The sequence below is a fragment of the Callospermophilus lateralis genome, chromosome 10 (genome assembly GCF_048772815.1).
Source record: "Callospermophilus lateralis isolate mCalLat2 chromosome 10, mCalLat2.hap1, whole genome shotgun sequence".
NCBI classification, from domain to species: domain Eukaryota; kingdom Metazoa; phylum Chordata; class Mammalia; order Rodentia; family Sciuridae; genus Callospermophilus; species Callospermophilus lateralis.
This window is the reverse complement of record NC_135314.1, coordinates 42,502,078-42,519,495: the sequence shown is the minus strand read 5'-3', so window position 1 is coordinate 42,519,495 and position 17,418 is coordinate 42,502,078. Positions and strand designations below refer to the sequence as shown.

Here is a 17,418-nt window from a genome sequence, read left to right as displayed (position 1 = left end):
CCGCGGGTTTCCGAGCGCGCAGAGTCCGGGCGGAGAGGACCAGACTCCGGTAACTTTGGCCTTCCGCCTCACTTCACGAGTCGGGAAACTGAGGCCCGGGGCCGGGAGCAACTTCCCCGGGTGCAGACCGTGAGGGCCCGCCGGGTCCCGGGCCCTAGGTGTCCTGACTCGCGTCCACGATCCTTTGACCACACGCGCCGCCTGGTTGCCTCCCAGAGCCGAACCGGAGTGCTGGTCCCCGAGCGAGCGCACCACCGAGAACGCGCAGGAAGCCAGTCTCGGCCAACTCGCTGCGAAAGTTGTCTTCCAGCCTGGCCTCGCCTCTCACCTCCGAGACACACCTTCCCGCTTGCCGTGGCAGCCGCGCACTAACATCCGGTCCACCTTGCGCACACCCCTCTCCATACTCACACGCAGCCCCTCTCCCTCCCACGCCAGCGGCTCCCAGCCGCTCTCCCGCGCCCCTCGCGCGCTCCCACCCGCGCTCGGGGCGCGCCAGCCCCGCTCCGTCGCTCGCCCGGCCTGTGCGCCGTGGCCGCCCGGGGTTCTGGCGCTCCAAGCCCTAGCCCGGGGCCGCGACCCGCTTCCGCCCGCCGGGCGCGGAGCTGGAGCCGGGGTAGCCCCGCCGAGCGCTCAGAGCGCTGGGGGCGTGAGGTGAGGGGCGCAGCGGCGCGGGGCTGGGAGGGGGCGCTCGCTCGCTCACTCTCGGCTGCGCACACGCCCGTACAAACTCTCACACAGACACACGCGGGGTGCGCTGCCGCCGCCCGCCGCTGCTCCTCCTCCCGCCACCGCCTTGAGAGGGAGAGAGAGGGAGGCAGAGAGAGCGCTTTGTCCGCGCGCCGCCGCCCGGCCCGGGACTCTGCCCCGAGGAGGCAGCCGCGCCGAGTCCCCGCCTCCGCCTCTGCCCCCGGGCGGGCCGGGCCGGCCGCGGTGGGGGGAGCCAGGCTGAGGGTGAGGGTGGGGGTGGGTGGCGGGCGGGCGGAGGGCGGGGAGGGGGGGCGGAGGAGGAGGAGGAGAGACGAGGGCAGCGGAGGAGGCGAGGAGCGCCGGGTACCGGGCCGGGGGAGCCGCGGGCTCTCGGGGAAGGGACGGATGATGAACAAGCTTTACATCGGGAACCTGAGCCCCGCCGTCACCGCCGACGACCTCCGGCAGCTCTTTGGGGACAGGAAGCTGCCCCTGGCGGGACAGGTCCTGCTCAAGTCAGGCTACGCCTTCGTGGACTACCCCGACCAGAACTGGGCCATCCGCGCCATCGAGACCCTCTCGGGTGAGCACTCAGCGCTGCCCCCTCCCCCCGCCTCGCCCCGCTCGGGTCGGGACGGCTCCCGCTGGGAGGCCGAGTCCGGCGGGCGGCGCCCGGCGGGGGCTCCCGCGCCCGCAAGCTCACTTCCACGCACCAGACCCTTAACTCTTGCCGCCCGCCAGCTCTCGGGACGGCCCGCTCCCCTCCCCCAACAGCCTCAGGCTCACCCCTAGCCCACCGGGCCGCAGCCCAGGGGCGCTCCCGGTGTCCCTCCAAGGGTCCCTGAGGCTCTCTGGGGGCATCCTATGTTCCTCTGGTGCTCCGAACTGCTCTCCAGAGCTCCCACCCCCACCCTTCCAGAGTCCTCTGTACCCTCTCTTCCCTGATCTTTCTGTTACCCCCTTTATCAGGGGACTCCCCCAAAATCCAGCATCTTTTCTCCTGGCCGGACCTTCCTCCTTCCCATGCCTCGTGCCCAGGACCTCTCGCCCTCTGGCGTTCCCCTGAGCCGCACTCTCTTTTCAACCCCCCTTCCCCACCTTGCCCCAAGGCCCCCCACTTTCTGCACCCCTCGGCTCCATCCTGCTGAACCCCTTCGATGCCCAGGGGCTCCCCAAACCTCAGCCCCTGGACGACGGCACATCTCCCTCAGTCCTTTGCCGAAGCTCAGTCCCCTCTTGCTGATCTCAAGCGCTCCTATTTTTCCCTGAATTTTTTGTCCGATTTTATTGAGAAGAACTCGGGGCTGGGGGCTTTCCGCCGTCCGTCCCCCTGCCTCCCGCTTGGCCAGAAGCACCTTTTTACGAGGTGCCCTGTCTCAACTCGGTGGGGGCCGGGGCTGAGAACCGGGAAAGAGGCGACCGGGGGGCCCGCGAGCGCGCTGGAGCCCAGACGGGAGTCGGAGAGCGACACACACACACACTCGCGCGCGCGCACTCCCCAACTCTCCCTCCCTCACTCGCACCACTCGGAGCCGCGCTCGCCCCCAGTCCCCCAGCCTGCGCCCCCAGACCCTGGGCCCGGCGGGAGCCCCTTCCCCAAGGGCGCGTGGGGTGGGGGCGGGGCGGCGGCGAGGCCAAGGTGACACCCAGAAGCTGGCTGGGACCGGGCTCTCGCAGTAGTCGACCCGGGGGGGTTCGGCGCGTCTTCTCGGGGCCACCAGGAGGGAAGAGAGACTGGGGGAGCGCAGTGGAGCCTTCGGGTTTGGGGTTAGCAGAATGGGGAGGTGGGGGCCTGGAGAGGAACGGGGCCGCGCCAGCCCTGCAGCTTGAGTTTCAAATGAGCTCATCCTTTCAAATTGGCGCCGCTCTTTATTAAATTTGTTTTTCCGGTAATGCCACCCACAGCTATACCTGGGGTCGGAACCGGGCTTGCGCCCTTCCCACCTCATTACGAGACCCCGAGCACCCACCTTTCTTCACACTGGGCACCAACTTAGCCCAGCTGGAGCCTCGTAGAGACCCCTGGTGGGCGCCTGAAGGCGGAGCCCTAGCGTGGAGTTGTGTGCGTGCCCCTCCTAGACCCCCGTGGGTTTGATCTCAGGAAGATTCTGAGTGCTTTAAATTTTTGTTTTAAAGGTAAAGTGGAGTTGCATGGGAAAATCATGGAAGTTGATTACTCAGTCTCTAAAAAGCTAAGGTAAATACATTTGCTTAGTTTTTCTTTCTTTGCGATTGGGCTTACATATAGGTAAAAACAACAGCAACAACATAAGCCTCGGCTTTTAAAAACGTGTTCTTATAGTTTTTTTTTTTTTTAAGGTTTTTGTTTGTTTGGATAGTGGAGATACATAATTTAGAAAGTTCCAATTTTTTACTTTCATTATATAAGGTGTTTCTGTACTTGAAAAATAACTGGTGCTCAATTGGGGGTCAGGATAGTTAGTTAGGTGGGTTCAGTTCGCTGCGACCATTTGTTTATCAAAAGTTGCCTCCCACCCCCCACTTCCCACTCCCACCCCTATCCCCAGCACAATGGCAACAAATACTTGTCAAGACTTCCTGTGAGATGTTAAGAGTAAATATTTACTGTGTCAGCTGAATTGCTTAACTAAACCACGGGATTAATTACTTTTCTTTTTTAGATAGTGTAATGTTGAATAATAAAATAGTAAGGGGTCAATATTTTGCATAGCATTCTACAGAAGTATGTTGTTTGTATTGCATGGTAGTGAAAAGCCAGACTTTAAAAGAAAAAAAAAACAAAAAGTCACTGAGAAAACTGAGTCTTGCTTTTGAGCATTTTGTTGTTATTGTTGTTTTAAGAAATTTTTGAGGCCAAACAAATATCTCAGTGAAATCGTTAGATTTAACTGCACTATTGTTAGTGAAGGAGTAGCAAATTTTGTGGGGTTTGGATTGCTCCACAGTGATTTGCTAATATGAAAAATATCTATGAGGGAAGAATGAGCGAGAACATCTTTGTTTAAAGTATATTGTGGACTTTAAATTCGGGCCCTTTATTACTCATTCTAATCTTGTGTATTGTCTAACTTAGCTTATAGCCCATTCACATACACTTCTTCACCATTAGTCATTAAGTAGCTGAAATGGAGAGACTAAGTGTTTTTGAATTACCACCTTTCCAATTTGTAATAATGTAGTAGCCCATTTTAAAATAATCTACCTTCATTTTATAAATGCTATAGATCTATTTTGTAGATGTATTTTGAAGGGATTTTTAAAAATTGTGTCTACTTTTCCAATTACATTTTAAATCGTAACAGAATATCTTTTGTTTGCAAGTGATTCTGTAATATATTAGAAATTAATTTTTTTTTTTAAAAGAGCTAAGAGTTATGACTTACAGTTTCATGTGTCATGCAAAGCTATTTCTGCTTTTGGGAAAAATGTAATGCATAGCTGATTGGTTTTCAATAAATATTCTTAATTTGTAAATTTTTCTTTAATATTACTTTTGCTGAAGAATTCCAGGTAGAAGCTGATTGGTATACTGAGTATTTATTGTAAATTTAAATAACTCATCCCACAGCACTTTAAAATTTGATGAATATATTGAACAGTGTTTGAAAGAATTCCCAAGATGTTAGCACTATGTTTCTATAAATGCCTGTTGGCCTCTTAGCTGTTGTGAATCCTTTTGGGGGTTATAATTAGTAAAAATCATTATAATTTTAACTTCAGTTAGTTGGTGTCTCATTTCATGTTGTAATATATGTCACTTAATTTAGAAATATAAGTGAAATACTAGTTAAAGTCATTAACATCATCTAAAACTTAACAAGCATACTACTTTATAGTTTTTTTTTGAAATTCATAGATTATTTACTGTTAGTTGGAATGTCATTTAAATAATTTTGTTCTGTTTGTATGAGTTAAAATTCAGAAGTATGTTCCAAGTTTTTTGCATAAATTAAAAAGAACACTCTAGAACTTATCCAGCCCTATTAGTCCATAATTTCTCTGAATATGCTAGTGATATGAAATATCCAGGAGGTAGATTAAAATGTGCTGTATATGATTCACTACACTTGAAGATGTTTAACATACCAAATGTATGCATAAGCTGCTGTTATACAGGAGTTTGCTTCATTTCTGATTGGATGTCTTTAATACATTTTCCTTTCCTTTATTGGCTTAAAATGTAGAAATTAGCTACATGGACTGTAGGCTAAGGGAGAGAGAGCTTTAACTGGTGGTATAAACTGAGTTCAGACTCCTGGGATGAGGCAGCTGTGTGTTATCGTGTAGTACTGGGCATTACCACGCTGGTGGCTTTCAAAAACCAGGGTACTGTGACATTTGAAACCAAAGCTTTCAAGTTATATGGTGACTATTTTGGTGTTCTTTTGTTGCATTTTTTATGAAAATTAACAAGTTAAAAGTAAATTTGTGAGCGCTAGTTCAGTTCTATATGTGGTTTTTGTGTTAGTTGAAGTGAAAATGTGAAGAAAACAATTCATCCTCACTGCTTGCTTACTTAAAAAATGATTCAACAATTGAGTGCTAATTTTCTGTATATTGTAGTTATTTCTTTGATTTCTCAAGAAGAAATTTTAATATCTGCATCCTAAATAGATATTTTTTATGACTAATGATGATTTGTTTTGTTTTTTAAATGGACAGAATGCCTTTTTTTTATTTGTTTATTTTTATGTGATGCTGAGGATTGAACCCAGTGCCCCATGCATGCTAGGCAAGCACTCTGCCACTGAGCTACAGCTCCAGCCAGACTAATGATAATTTGGAAGGAGATTTTTCTATCTTAATGTATGAAATTATTGGCATGTTATTTGTTTACCAGTTGGATCTTTTGTTAAATGTCTTTCCAACATCATTTTACATGTGCTGTTACACAGTAGACTAGATACTGTTATTTTCTCAGTTACTCAGAAATTGTTTTTTTGGCCATATGTGTTTCATTCTTCTTAAATGCAAATTATTGTAATGTAAACCACACACAGAGCATCTATTTCTCTTATTTCCTGAGTTGGTTTCAGTCTCTCTTGAATGCATCTTTTTTCCTCTATTCATATTTTGGTAGTATATTATGGCTTAAAGATTTATTAAAGAGGAAAAAACTGGTAACTATTAAAATACTATTTAAAGTTGTGGAAACTTCCTTGAGAGAAATTTCATTTTTGGCGTTGATGAAAGTTTACTTAAAAAAAAAAGTCATATACACACACAAACATATATTGCATAAATTGTTTTGAGCTAAGACATACGCTAACTTGAATGTGCTTTTGTATCTAAAGTTGAATGATTCTGTGAGAAACAAAACTTTGAAAAATGCTATTTCTGCCCACTTGTAGGAAGTTACTAAGTAATTCTAGACATGATTCCACTGAGATGGTGTGAATACTATGAGGTAGTGTAGGAAAAAGCTATGAATTTGTCTTTCATGAGTTAAAAATCAGTAATTGTGTTCTCTCCCATGCAAATGAATTTGGTCTCCTATAGGAATGTTAAAGAAAACAGTATCTCAATTGTATTTTGCTTGTATGTACTACATTGTGTATAGTTGAATTAAATACCAAAAAAAAAAAAAAAAAAAAAAAAACCTACCCAACCTCAAGTCTTCCTACAACAAAGGCTTTTGCTGCATCAATTTTTAATTTTCTAGAAACAGAAGAGACTTTATTAGGTTAAAATCATATGGTAGCTTATTTCAAGAATTTGTTGAATAAGAAATTAATACTGGGATTTAATTATATAGATTTCATGTGTGGATAGAATACATTAATACAAAATGCACAATATCAAACTTTAAGATTTTTTTTTTTTTTGGTTTTGGAGTTGGACATTTAGTTTCCCATTTAAAAAAGGTTGTTTTCATATAGTTCTAGAAAATACACATTTTTGTGATCTCTAAGAGATAAATATTAGAGTTCAAACAGAAGCAATGGAGAAAAAAATTAGTTGGTAATTTAATGATGTAGTTTTAAAATTTGAGTTTATCTTTTTAAAAGTCTGTTCATTAGATTTTTAACATTTTGTTAAATAATAAAACCAATGAAGTCTACATATCAAAATAAGTTTTATGTATTGCTTGATTTTTTTCAGTTCACCAAATACATATTGATTTAAATTGTAAGGTCTTAATTTATAGAAATACTAGCTGACCACCTAAACACTCATTCTAAAAGGTAATTGGTAATATGTAGTACATTTGACAAATTGTGATTTTTCAATAATAAAAATAATGTTTCCTTGTTGCCATAGCTGGTAAGATGGCCAGTAGAAATGGTGTTAAGTTTTGTGTTTTACTGTGTTGAAAAAATATTACTAATCTTTCCTCATCATTCAATAGACGAGGAAAGATTAGTAATATTTGTTCAAAATCTTCTATACATAATGATTCAAAGTACAATATATTTTCTTTAAGAAAGTTAAAATATTTTTAAAGGGATTAGAGGATTTTGAACTAATTACTTATCAAAACTATTATTTCACTACTATTTTGAGTAAACAATTTTTTTTAATGGAGTTTGCTCCAGATTTTTTTAGTAGGTTGGGGAAGAATGTAAATGATAGTGAATTGAGCATAAAAGGATAGCCTGGTACATTTATTAGAAGTCAGCAAATCTGTGGAAAACAGATTTTTATAGAAATCATTTGTACAATTTGATACTTTTAAACTTTCTAAATATTTGCAGTGTACAACTGAATCACTCTTCTAAGTCTACGAATGAAACCCTCAAAAGTAGATGAGCAATTAATTGGTCAGAGTAGTTAGAGGATATTACCAAGCTAAATGTGTCATCACTGTGATTCAGTGGGGTGTGTGCAAGAGTGTGTATATATGTGTGTGTGTGTTGTGGGGTCAGTGGTTTCAGACAGATGGTGTCAGGAGGGAAGAGGAGATCTTTAATTGAACAACAGTTGATCTGGATTTCAGTCCTAACCAGGCTAATGAAAATCATTAGGTGATTGAGACTTGTAAAGGGGCTCAGATGCAATGGTATTTGGCTTAAATGAGAGCACTTTAGGTGGTTAACCTTGTTGTGGAAGTGAAGTCATAGGCACCTGCGGTTGCTTTTTTAGTGAACATGCTACCAAGAGGACCATCTACTGCAAATTCTGCCTTCTTTCCTTTTGACTTGGATTTATCCTCTCATGAGTGTGATTCTGTGAAGGTTTCAGTGATCCAAAAGCTATTTTTAAGTATTAGAAAATTTCAGCTTTGAATGTACATTTTCATTTAGAAATTGTATAGTTTGGAAGGTAACCCATTATTTTGCATAGCATAAACTGAATCAGTCTCATTAGAAGCAGTGTAGCATTGAAATTTTTTTTTTTTTTTTGGAAGCTGTTAAGGTTGAATTATAGATTTCAAATTTTATTTTTTAAAATTAAACTTAAATACCACCAAAGTGTCTTCAGAGCTCTTTTCAGTGTTTGAGACTGGTGGGGCTTGGCTAAACCAATTTTTTAAAAATTTATGCTCTAAAACTTTTAATCAAAAGCATAATCTCTCAAAAGCTATGGCCACTTAATTTGAGGGATGGGAAAGTTCTGTTTAACAAAACGTGCCCAAATAATTTATTAGTGAAGTTTTATTCTTCCTACATTAAAGTTCAAGTTCAAATTAGTTTGGGTAGTCTAGTTTCTAAACAATGTCATCAAACAGAGAATAGCAAATAAACAAGCACCTACCAGTACAGATAACAGCTTTTCCTCCCATTTATTACCATTAAAACATTTAAAATCGTTTACTTCATAATTTGACTTCATGCTTACAAACTTATAATTTTCATTTGGTGGCATGGACTGTATGGCTTCTATTTTGGGTAGCAAAATTGCAGAGTGCTCAGAGCATCATTTTTAAGGTTTTACTTTTCCTGTTTTGATCATGGATTTAAGTCTGAAAAAGTGAAGAAAAATAATTTTCTTTTACAGAAAACTTTAAATTTAATTGCTTCAGCTGCCCAAAAGGAGGGAGAATACAGTGGCTGTTTCTTTAATTTGGTTCAGTTTGATGGCATATTGAGGTAGAATAAGTAGATTAGTGAAAATGGATGCTTTTTTATTATTGGTAGGCAATCAAGTCCAAAAATCATCTCTATTTCTATCATTTAATAATTATACATCTCTTCCCTAAGCTGATGGTTTTCACTCGCTAAGTTTGCATTCTTAGGATGTGTTTTGTTTATTCCTGGTATTTCTAATTATTTATGCTTGACACTTTATTTCTTAAAATATGAATGCTTCCATTAGGATTTTCTCATTCTGTTAAAGTAGGTCTTTTAATAAGTTCCTTAAATGAAAACTTTCAAACTTTCTAATATTTACCTTTAACATAAGAAGTGTTGCACTAAGTTACCAGGTAATTTTGTATGGGACTGTGGCAATGAGAATGTTATTTTCAGGTTTTCTTATTGTCACATAATACATCCCCAAATGTGAATTTGCCTTAGGGGGAAACTTGAATTTTTAAATTTTTGTTTTAAATGTATAAGAAAGATAGTTTCATGATTCCCTGTATTGCTATGTGAGCAATACTAGCAGCATTATTGTAGGGGAATGTATTTTTATGTTCCTGCATCTTATATTCATATAGTACTAAGGCTGTTCAAGGCTATTACACATATCATTTATTCCAAATAATAATTTTGTGAAAAAGAGAAGAAAATTGGTATCCCTTTTCTCAGATGAGGGAACTTAGTCTCAAAGAAACTAAGTTAATTAAATAGAAGAGCTAGAACCCAGGTCTTCTGATTCTCACTTCAGTGTGTTTTACTTACTTTTAACTTTTAAAGAAGCCAACTGAGAGAGTTCTAAGGCTCCAAGGCTGCTGTTCAATAGTGATGGAAATATGTGAAAATAGATTTGATCCTTTGCAACCATCTTAAGTCCCAAAAATGAAAACTTAGAGTTCTGATACATCTCTATACATCTGATTTGTATGTTTTTTTTGTAATGTGCAAAAAACATGCATATGTTCAAATAATCTGATCTTTGTTTGTTACAGTTTTATTTTTGTTTTTGGACAAAATAATTAGAAACAAAAATGAGGAATTTTAAAAGCAGCATTACCTCCTACCATCTCCTTGCTTGTCTATAGAGGGAAGTGGGGTGTACCCAGGAAAGTTGTGTTTTTATTGTTTTTACATTGCTTTTTTCAGTGGATGCATTATTTGTGTTATGAAATAGAACACCTGACAGGTGTTTCACTTAGCACCTGAAACATACAGATTAGGCAGTGAGTGTAGCCCTGATGAAGACTGTGTGCCATTTGGTGAGTAAAAGTCTAGTGTGAGGACTCACCTGGGTGGGTTTGTCACAGGTTGCAGCCAGTCCGTCCATTCTGAGAGGTCAGCACTGTGTTTTGGTTTGTGTTTCCTTGGTAGGAACTGCCAGATCTTTCCCCAGATTTGCCCCAGAGGTGATGTTTCTCTCTGTTTCACTTTCTGTATAAGAACAAGGCCTTTTACCTCTCCTGTGGGGATGGTTTGAGTATGAAAGGGAGGGCAACCTTAATATTGTAATCACTCTAAAACACTTATTAACTGAGCATGTGACATATAGTTCATTTCCCCATAATTGCATTTTTTTTCCCTGCATTCATACTTCTGTTTTCTTTAACTTTCATGGACTATCATATTGGTGGTAGTAGTGGGAGGGAGGGAAGAATTATTAAGGAAAAAAATAAGTGAAAGGGTTATTTCCAACTCCTCATGTATTTCTTCAAGTTAGTACAGTCTACAGCAGGTTTTGGTGATTTCCATGGAAATCTAACTTGGAAGATGGAGAAGAGAAAGAATAGTAACTAATACTGAGTATTTGCTATGTACTAGACCATGGAGTAGGCCTTGTAGGCCTTTTATTTTATCTCTTGAACAGCTTGGAGAGATCTGTATTTAATTCCTTTTACAGATAGGGCTGTGAAGCCTCAGATTCCTAAAACAACTCTGTCCATTGGACCAAAACTGCTTCAGAGAAGCAGTGGCCATATTATCTTTGCCATTCATCTAGTTGGAATAGAGTAATAGCACCTTAGCAATCAAGTAAGAAATTGTGATAGTTTGTACATAGGCTGTGGAGTAACTTTGTGTATTACTCCTAGCTCTGGGTAAAATTTACATGTACACAGCAGATATAGTAAGAAGGATAAGGGGCTGAAGTTTAGTATATTTTGAATTTAATATAATTGAAAAATAATTGAAAGTATTAGTCATAATTTGAAGCAATTTTCTTGAAGTAGATCTCTAGTAGAGGAATCTGTAAATTTTGTAAGGGGAAAAAATGTTGAAACAAACGTCATGGTTGTAATGTGCAAAAAACATGCATGCAGCTAACGCAGAAGGAGGGTCTGTATTCCATACCTTTGGGCATACATACACACATACATACATACACATCCTGAAACAAACCAACCCACAAAAAAATTGAGGGATTTATTAGCATCCAAATAACTTCATATCATATGTACTGTGAGACCTATGCCTTTTCAAGGTCATTTGCAAGTGATCTATGCAGGATATTAAATCCAATCCTACCAGGTTTTGTTTTGTTTGGGTTTGTTTTTTGTTTAGGATCTGGAATGTTACACAAAGTTTGGCATGTTTTTATTTTATTTATGTTTTTAAAAATGTCTATAGCTTGGAAAAGAGAAATGGGGACTCTTGAAATTATATTTTATAAAATGTTCATCTTATTAAAATTAGAAAATTTTAACTTTCTGAAATATGAAAAAGCTAGTGAAATAGGGAGCAGATTTGTATGTTCTTTGTAAGGCAGTCCTTAAATCTTGTGCATTTGTGATTTTAAATTTAGTAAAGTAGACCTTAAAATAGGGCTATATTCCAGTGAAATGAGATATAAGTGATTTGCTTCTATTAAGAAAGATGATCCTTTTTGATCAGAATATCATCTTATTAAATTTCTCATAAAATATTACTTAGTCAAGAACCTCTAATAGGGATTAAAATATTATCAGAAAATACATTCTTATTTCTATGTTATATCTTTTTCTTTACCCTTTCTTTTTGAAAAGTGAGACCCCCCCAAAAAAAAAAAAATTGAATGGTGGTTCCCTAGACAGGTTAACCTCCTACCAATTTATGAAGTAGAAGATCTTTTGAAATGTTCTTGTGAGTACAGGCCAGATAGTTCTTTTATATTACATAGAGAGACCTTTTACTTTAGTCCTTCCTGATCTTTGTGATTTTTAACAATGCATACTTTGAGAATTAGGTGTTTTTCTTCATAATTGAATGTATAATGTTTTGAAATAAAATGTTTTGTATCTGTTGAGTCACATGTAGATGGTGAAAACAGATTAATAGAAAACGTGCAGTTTTAGCCTCTTCAGTTATTAAGAAAGAACAGAGGGAGAGGGAGGGATGGGAGAGGATGGAAGAGAGGAGGGAAAGGCCACAGAAGCAGAGGTGACTGGGTGACTGAACCCTGGTGGTGCAGCTTATTCGTTCCCTATAATTCCAGAGCACGTGGGAAAGACTGGTCCTCCGTGATAGGGTGTAGATTCCATTATGACAGCAGGACTGAGAGTCTCCTGCAACTTGTTTTTTCCTTTGACATTTTAAAACTCTAAAGAGTATGTGGCTGGCCTGCCCCAAAAAAGGTTTTGCATTTCTTTCTCTAAGGGCCTGTGCTGGCCACTTCCTCCCACTTATTCTCCTTCCCCTTAGCATGACGGAGGTGATGGCTGGGAAGGGCTGGGGTGCGGAGCCTATTGTGTAGGCCTGCCTGCAGCCCCATTGCCCCCTCTTTGACTGAGGTTTGGGGCGGCTGGGGAGGCGTGTGTGTGCTTGCTCAATGTGTTGGAATGTATGGGTTCTGTGGCACATGCTTCCTTGGAATGTGCAGCAGACACACGAGCTTCAATGGGTGTGGGGGTCACACGGTGTAGACTTTTGTAAGTGGTTGAAAATTTGGGAAGGAATTTCCTGGTGTTGAAAGTTTAGATTATGTTTTCTCCCCCTGAACTGCAATTGTTTTTATCCTTTGTAAAGGGAAAACATCTTTTTTTTTTTTTTTCCCCCGATCCATTGAAGGATAGAAAAAAATTCTGTGGATGGGTAAATCATCTGACCTCTCTCCTGGATCCAGCTGGCCTCTTTTTCCCTTTCTCTTCAAACTGATAATGATGTCTTCAAGTCAGGGACACTGAATTTGTAAACCAAGCCTTCTAAAACTCTCTGCATTATGCCACCACTGAAGATGATGAAATCAAGGTTCTTTAGAAATCAAATTTTAGGCTCAGACATTTCAAAATGTAGAATCTGTTCTCCCCTTTTAAGGAATGAAGAACAAAATACTAGTTGCTTAATATTTAAAAATTTTAGCTGCTTATTCTTAAAATCATCACACATTTAATCACAAAATAGTTGAGATGACAAAGATTTTGTTTGCTCAATTATTTGAAGTGAGATAGATTTAGGTTTGTGAATTGGGGACATTTAAAGGACATTTTTTAAGAGTACAGAGAACTGGGAACAGGTGGCTGGTTTCTGAAATCAGTTTTTCTACATTGTGAGAGTTTTTCCAGGGAAAAGTTAGCCTTTTAGTTAATTGATTTTTGTATTAATGGTTTGATGTATATGTGTATTTCAATAATGGTTTCAAAATAATAATTTAGATATTAAAATTTATTTGTGGCTTCAGTTTATATGTAATGATTATGGTCAAGGTATTAATGCCTGCCTTAAAAATTTCTGGGCCAAAGTCATATCTTTTAATCCCATAGGATTGATTTTAACACTGTGTATCTCAGAGCCTTAGGATTCTGAAGAGAGATGCCAAATGTATGGGAAGAAGGAGTGGATGAATGTACATGAGGAATCTTGGCATCTTACCACCTTGCAATCTGAAGACAGCTATAGTCATTGCTCTTTTATGTATTGGAATTCAGTCTAGAATTTGGTTTAGAAAAGGGATTGCTACTTTAAAAACCAGTTTATGAGGTTCCATCCTATGGTGTGTTTTTCTGGGTCTTGATTAGGCCCTCTAGCAGATCCAAACTCTTTCCTGAGGGAAGCGTAGACCCTGCCTTTGTTACATCTGCATCTGCTTCCTGTGGAATGGCCTTCCATCTCATGTCACTTTCACTTTAGAAACAAATGTTTGCTCTGCCAACTGCAAGCCAGACTATTAAATCTATGGATGTTTCTATAACCAACAACAGAATGTGTGCCCTTCAAGAACTTTCCAGAGACCTCCTTGGCCAGCGACTGCACTCCAGCTCTTGGCAGAGCCATTGGAGTCAACTGACTTGAAGAGTGGTGGATATAGTGACATGGGACCTTGCTTATTCATGGGAAACAAGTTTTTTTTTTTTTTTTTTTTCTTTAGCAGAGCAGCTCTTGGCCTTCCTATCCCTTCTTCAGGCAAAGCAGCTCTCCTTTTATCTGTTTTGCTTGAGTTCTGTGAACACATGGGTGGTGCTCAAACATTTAAAACTGGTTAGAGGGGATGCTCAGCAAATCAGACCGCATGTGAACCATCTTACTCCAACATGCACTTCCTCAGTATCCGTCCTGCATAACTGAGTTTTGTTCAGAAAAAGGATATCACTTTAAAAAAACACTTTTCTCTTTGTGACTTCTTACCCTATGGCAAAGAACTCTTGGGGAGCCCTGAAAGTCCTTGGAATTTGGCTTCTTTGTTGGGTAAAGAGCCCCTGATGAAGCAGAGCCAGAGAGAGTCTGTATTCCATCTCTCTAGCTTCCTGCACACCAGTCTTCTAAGATCAGTGACTTCATTTCCTATATGCCAGCTATAGTAAGATTATTGTCAGAGATTGCCATATATTTATAAGGGACTGCACTCAGATGCTTGCAGGGCTAGTGCATGTAAATGATATGAGTAAGTGGTGGCAAGGAGGTATTTGGGGTGTGCAAGGAAAGCTGAGATTGGCGCTAGCCAGCTGTTGTTATTTGGAAATGTGGGGCTAACGTTCCCAAATCTAAATTTTCAAGAGAAGCCAGAAGGGCTGGTTATATAGCTCAGTGGTAAAGTGCTTGCTTACCATGCATGAAGCCTTGGGTTCAACCCCCAGCACTGGCGAGGAAAAAAATCTTATGTTATAAATCTCCAAATTTTAAAATTGGCAACAATTTAAAAAAAATTATAGACCGTGAGGATGTTAAAAAGACAGCTACAGATTAAATCTGGCCCGTGGGTTGCCAGTTTGCAGTCTCTGCCATATGAAAATCTATATTATCTCCAAAAACGTTGTTGAAGACACTGTCCAGTGTATTTACTATTTCTTGAACTTAGGTTTGTATATGGGTGTGAGGGAAAAGTCCTCTTGAAAAACTGGATAAACTAGTGTGTCTCCTAAACTAGTGTGTCTCCTATCTAACGATGATAGCTGTTGGAAAGCTCAAAATTAAGTTAGTTCTCAGTCACAGCAACCATCCTCCATTTGGTTTTGTAGAATATTTATTTTATTTTCTCTATTATAAAGTACCCTATATTTTTATCTTTATGTAATAATCTTATGATGTTTCTGTTATATGAAACCATCTAAAATTATTTTATAAATATAGCCTATACATACGCTGAATGTGTGACAGTAATATAAGTTTGTGTGTACAGAGTTTCATAATACATGTTCATGAGAAAAAAAGCCTATATTTTCATATAATTGGAGGAGTATTTCTGTATAGATCTAAATCACACTCTTTCCAATTAAGCACTAAGCCAACTATAGATGATGTTTTAAGCCATTTCCTAAGAAACTATGATTCTCATATGTTTGGCAAACACTTTAAAACAAGAACTTGAGTTATTCTGTCTCTAAAACATCTAATGTAAGGCAAGTAGTTTTAAAAGCAGAGTATACGGTAGGAAAATGCAGTGGTGAAAAATGGTGCTTTTGAATATATTTGAGAAGTATTTTGGTTACTGTTGAACTTTCTTATATTTAAGTCAAGGAAATTGAAGGCCATATGGATTCTGCTTCTGGGCTTTGGGTGCAGTAAATACTCATTAAGGCAAACTAAAGAAAACTGCCAGTCACCTAAGGGACTTTTTAAGAAACAAAATTAAAAACTGCTCTGACAGTTGAAATTAGCATTTTTAATGTATCTTTTTGCTCTGTAATTTATATGAATGATGAAATAGCTTCTTAGTATAGTGGTGAGATAGAGCACATGTCTTGGAGATCTTGAGTTGGTGAATCATCTATGGTAAGGCATGACAGAGTGGCAAACACCAATCTGGAAGTTCAGGATTACATTTGGCTCCCCTCATTTGTGATGGATCCCAGTAGTTCCATAAAAATAGCCAACTCCATTTTGGGGTCTGGTCTTTAAAACTAAAAATTGGAAGTTCTGTGAGAGTTAGGTCTTATTTGTAGTTCCAAAGCTACATTCTGAATGCTCTGAAATAGCTGTTCATTAAATAATTTTTTTGTAAAATTAAAACTGTAATAAGATACATTAATAATTTTTTTTCCTCTCTTCCTTCTTTATTTCAAACTGTAGGGGTAAAAAGCAGTTGAAAAATTTTTTTCTCTTGAAAATGACTTTTCAAATTTTTTACTCTATCTTTGACCTAAAATGGAATAAAAATATTAAATATGAAGGTTCTATTAAAATTTAAGGTGAGGGCTGGGGATGTAGTTCAGTGGTAGAGCACTTGCCTAGCATGTGTGAGGCTGTGGGTTCAATTCCTAGCACGGCAAAAACAGTAAAACGTTAAGATGAGCTGCATAGACCATCGCACAGGGCTGTGGAGTGAGCATTAGAAGGCAGAGTCTTAGATTTGTTGGAACCAGAATAGGTTTTGCAAATCAGTCTTTAAAAAAACAAAAAACAAGGATAGGTTAATTCTTAAATCATAAAACTCAGTAAGATTACATGAAAATATTTTTCCCTATGTCTCTCTCTCTCTCTCTTTTTTTCAAGTATTCAATTATTTATTAGAGCATAGTCTGCCTTGGGTGGAGACATGGGGCAATAAAGGAAAGAGAACTAAAAGCTGCTATTCATTGGAGGGTCACATCATTCAGAATGCCAAAAGAAAAATTCAGCTTGGGACTTGAAGCTTTCTCACCCCATATGACGTGCTAACTATGTTTAATTTAATTACAAATAAAATTTCATTTAAAAATTTGTTGTAAGTGACATAAAATGGTTATTTTTAAAATTCCATTACTGATCTATCGACATTAAAGATAAAAATAAAAGTCAAGTCACATCAAAGTTCATAAGCAACTTCAAACAAATATGTAACTAGTATTACAACCTAGATGGGAATGGATGGGGTCCGAACTAAATGACATAAATCTGTATGACAGTTTTTCAAAGCCCAAATTATTATCAGTAATGATAGGAGGTTTTAACCAAAAAGGATATTAGAATACATTTGGTGTTGAGGTCTATGTGTCTCTTAAACCCAATTTGCACTAAAAATCTGCTAATCACAGGAGAAAAACTGATTTAAAAGCAAAACAGCTATACTTTTTTTTAAAAAAAATATTTTTAGTTGTAGATAGACATGATACCTTTATTTAGTTTATTTAGTTTTATGTGGTGCTGGGGATCGAACCCAGGGCCTCACAAATGCCAGGCAAGCATTCTATCACTGAGCTATAACCCCAGCCCCAAAACAGCATAACTCTTATTCACAGCTTAACTCTTGTATTCACAGTAGGTGAATACAAGAATCAAATATAAGGTATGTTTGTTTAAACATGTTGAGTATACCTTATTTGAAATGTTTGGGACCAGAAGTGTT

At 39.5% G+C, this 17,418-nt stretch overlaps 1 protein-coding gene across 2 annotated transcripts in view; it reads left to right on the top strand.

The window, feature by feature from the left end:
- The first annotated feature begins 1,066 nt into the window (after positions 1 to 1,066).
- The window catches only part of Igf2bp2 (insulin like growth factor 2 mRNA binding protein 2), a 154,023-nt gene continuing 137,671 nt past the window's right edge, over positions 1,067 to 17,418 (top strand). For both annotated transcript variants that reach the window (XM_076867284.2, XM_076867283.2), the window contains exons 1-2: positions 1,067 to 1,273; positions 2,827 to 2,887. In XM_076867284.2, coding sequence (XP_076723399.1) covers positions 1,096 to 1,273; positions 2,827 to 2,887 — 239 coding nt within the window. In that variant the 5' untranslated portion in view covers positions 1,067 to 1,095. The remainder of the gene's footprint in view (positions 1,274 to 2,826; positions 2,888 to 17,418) is intronic.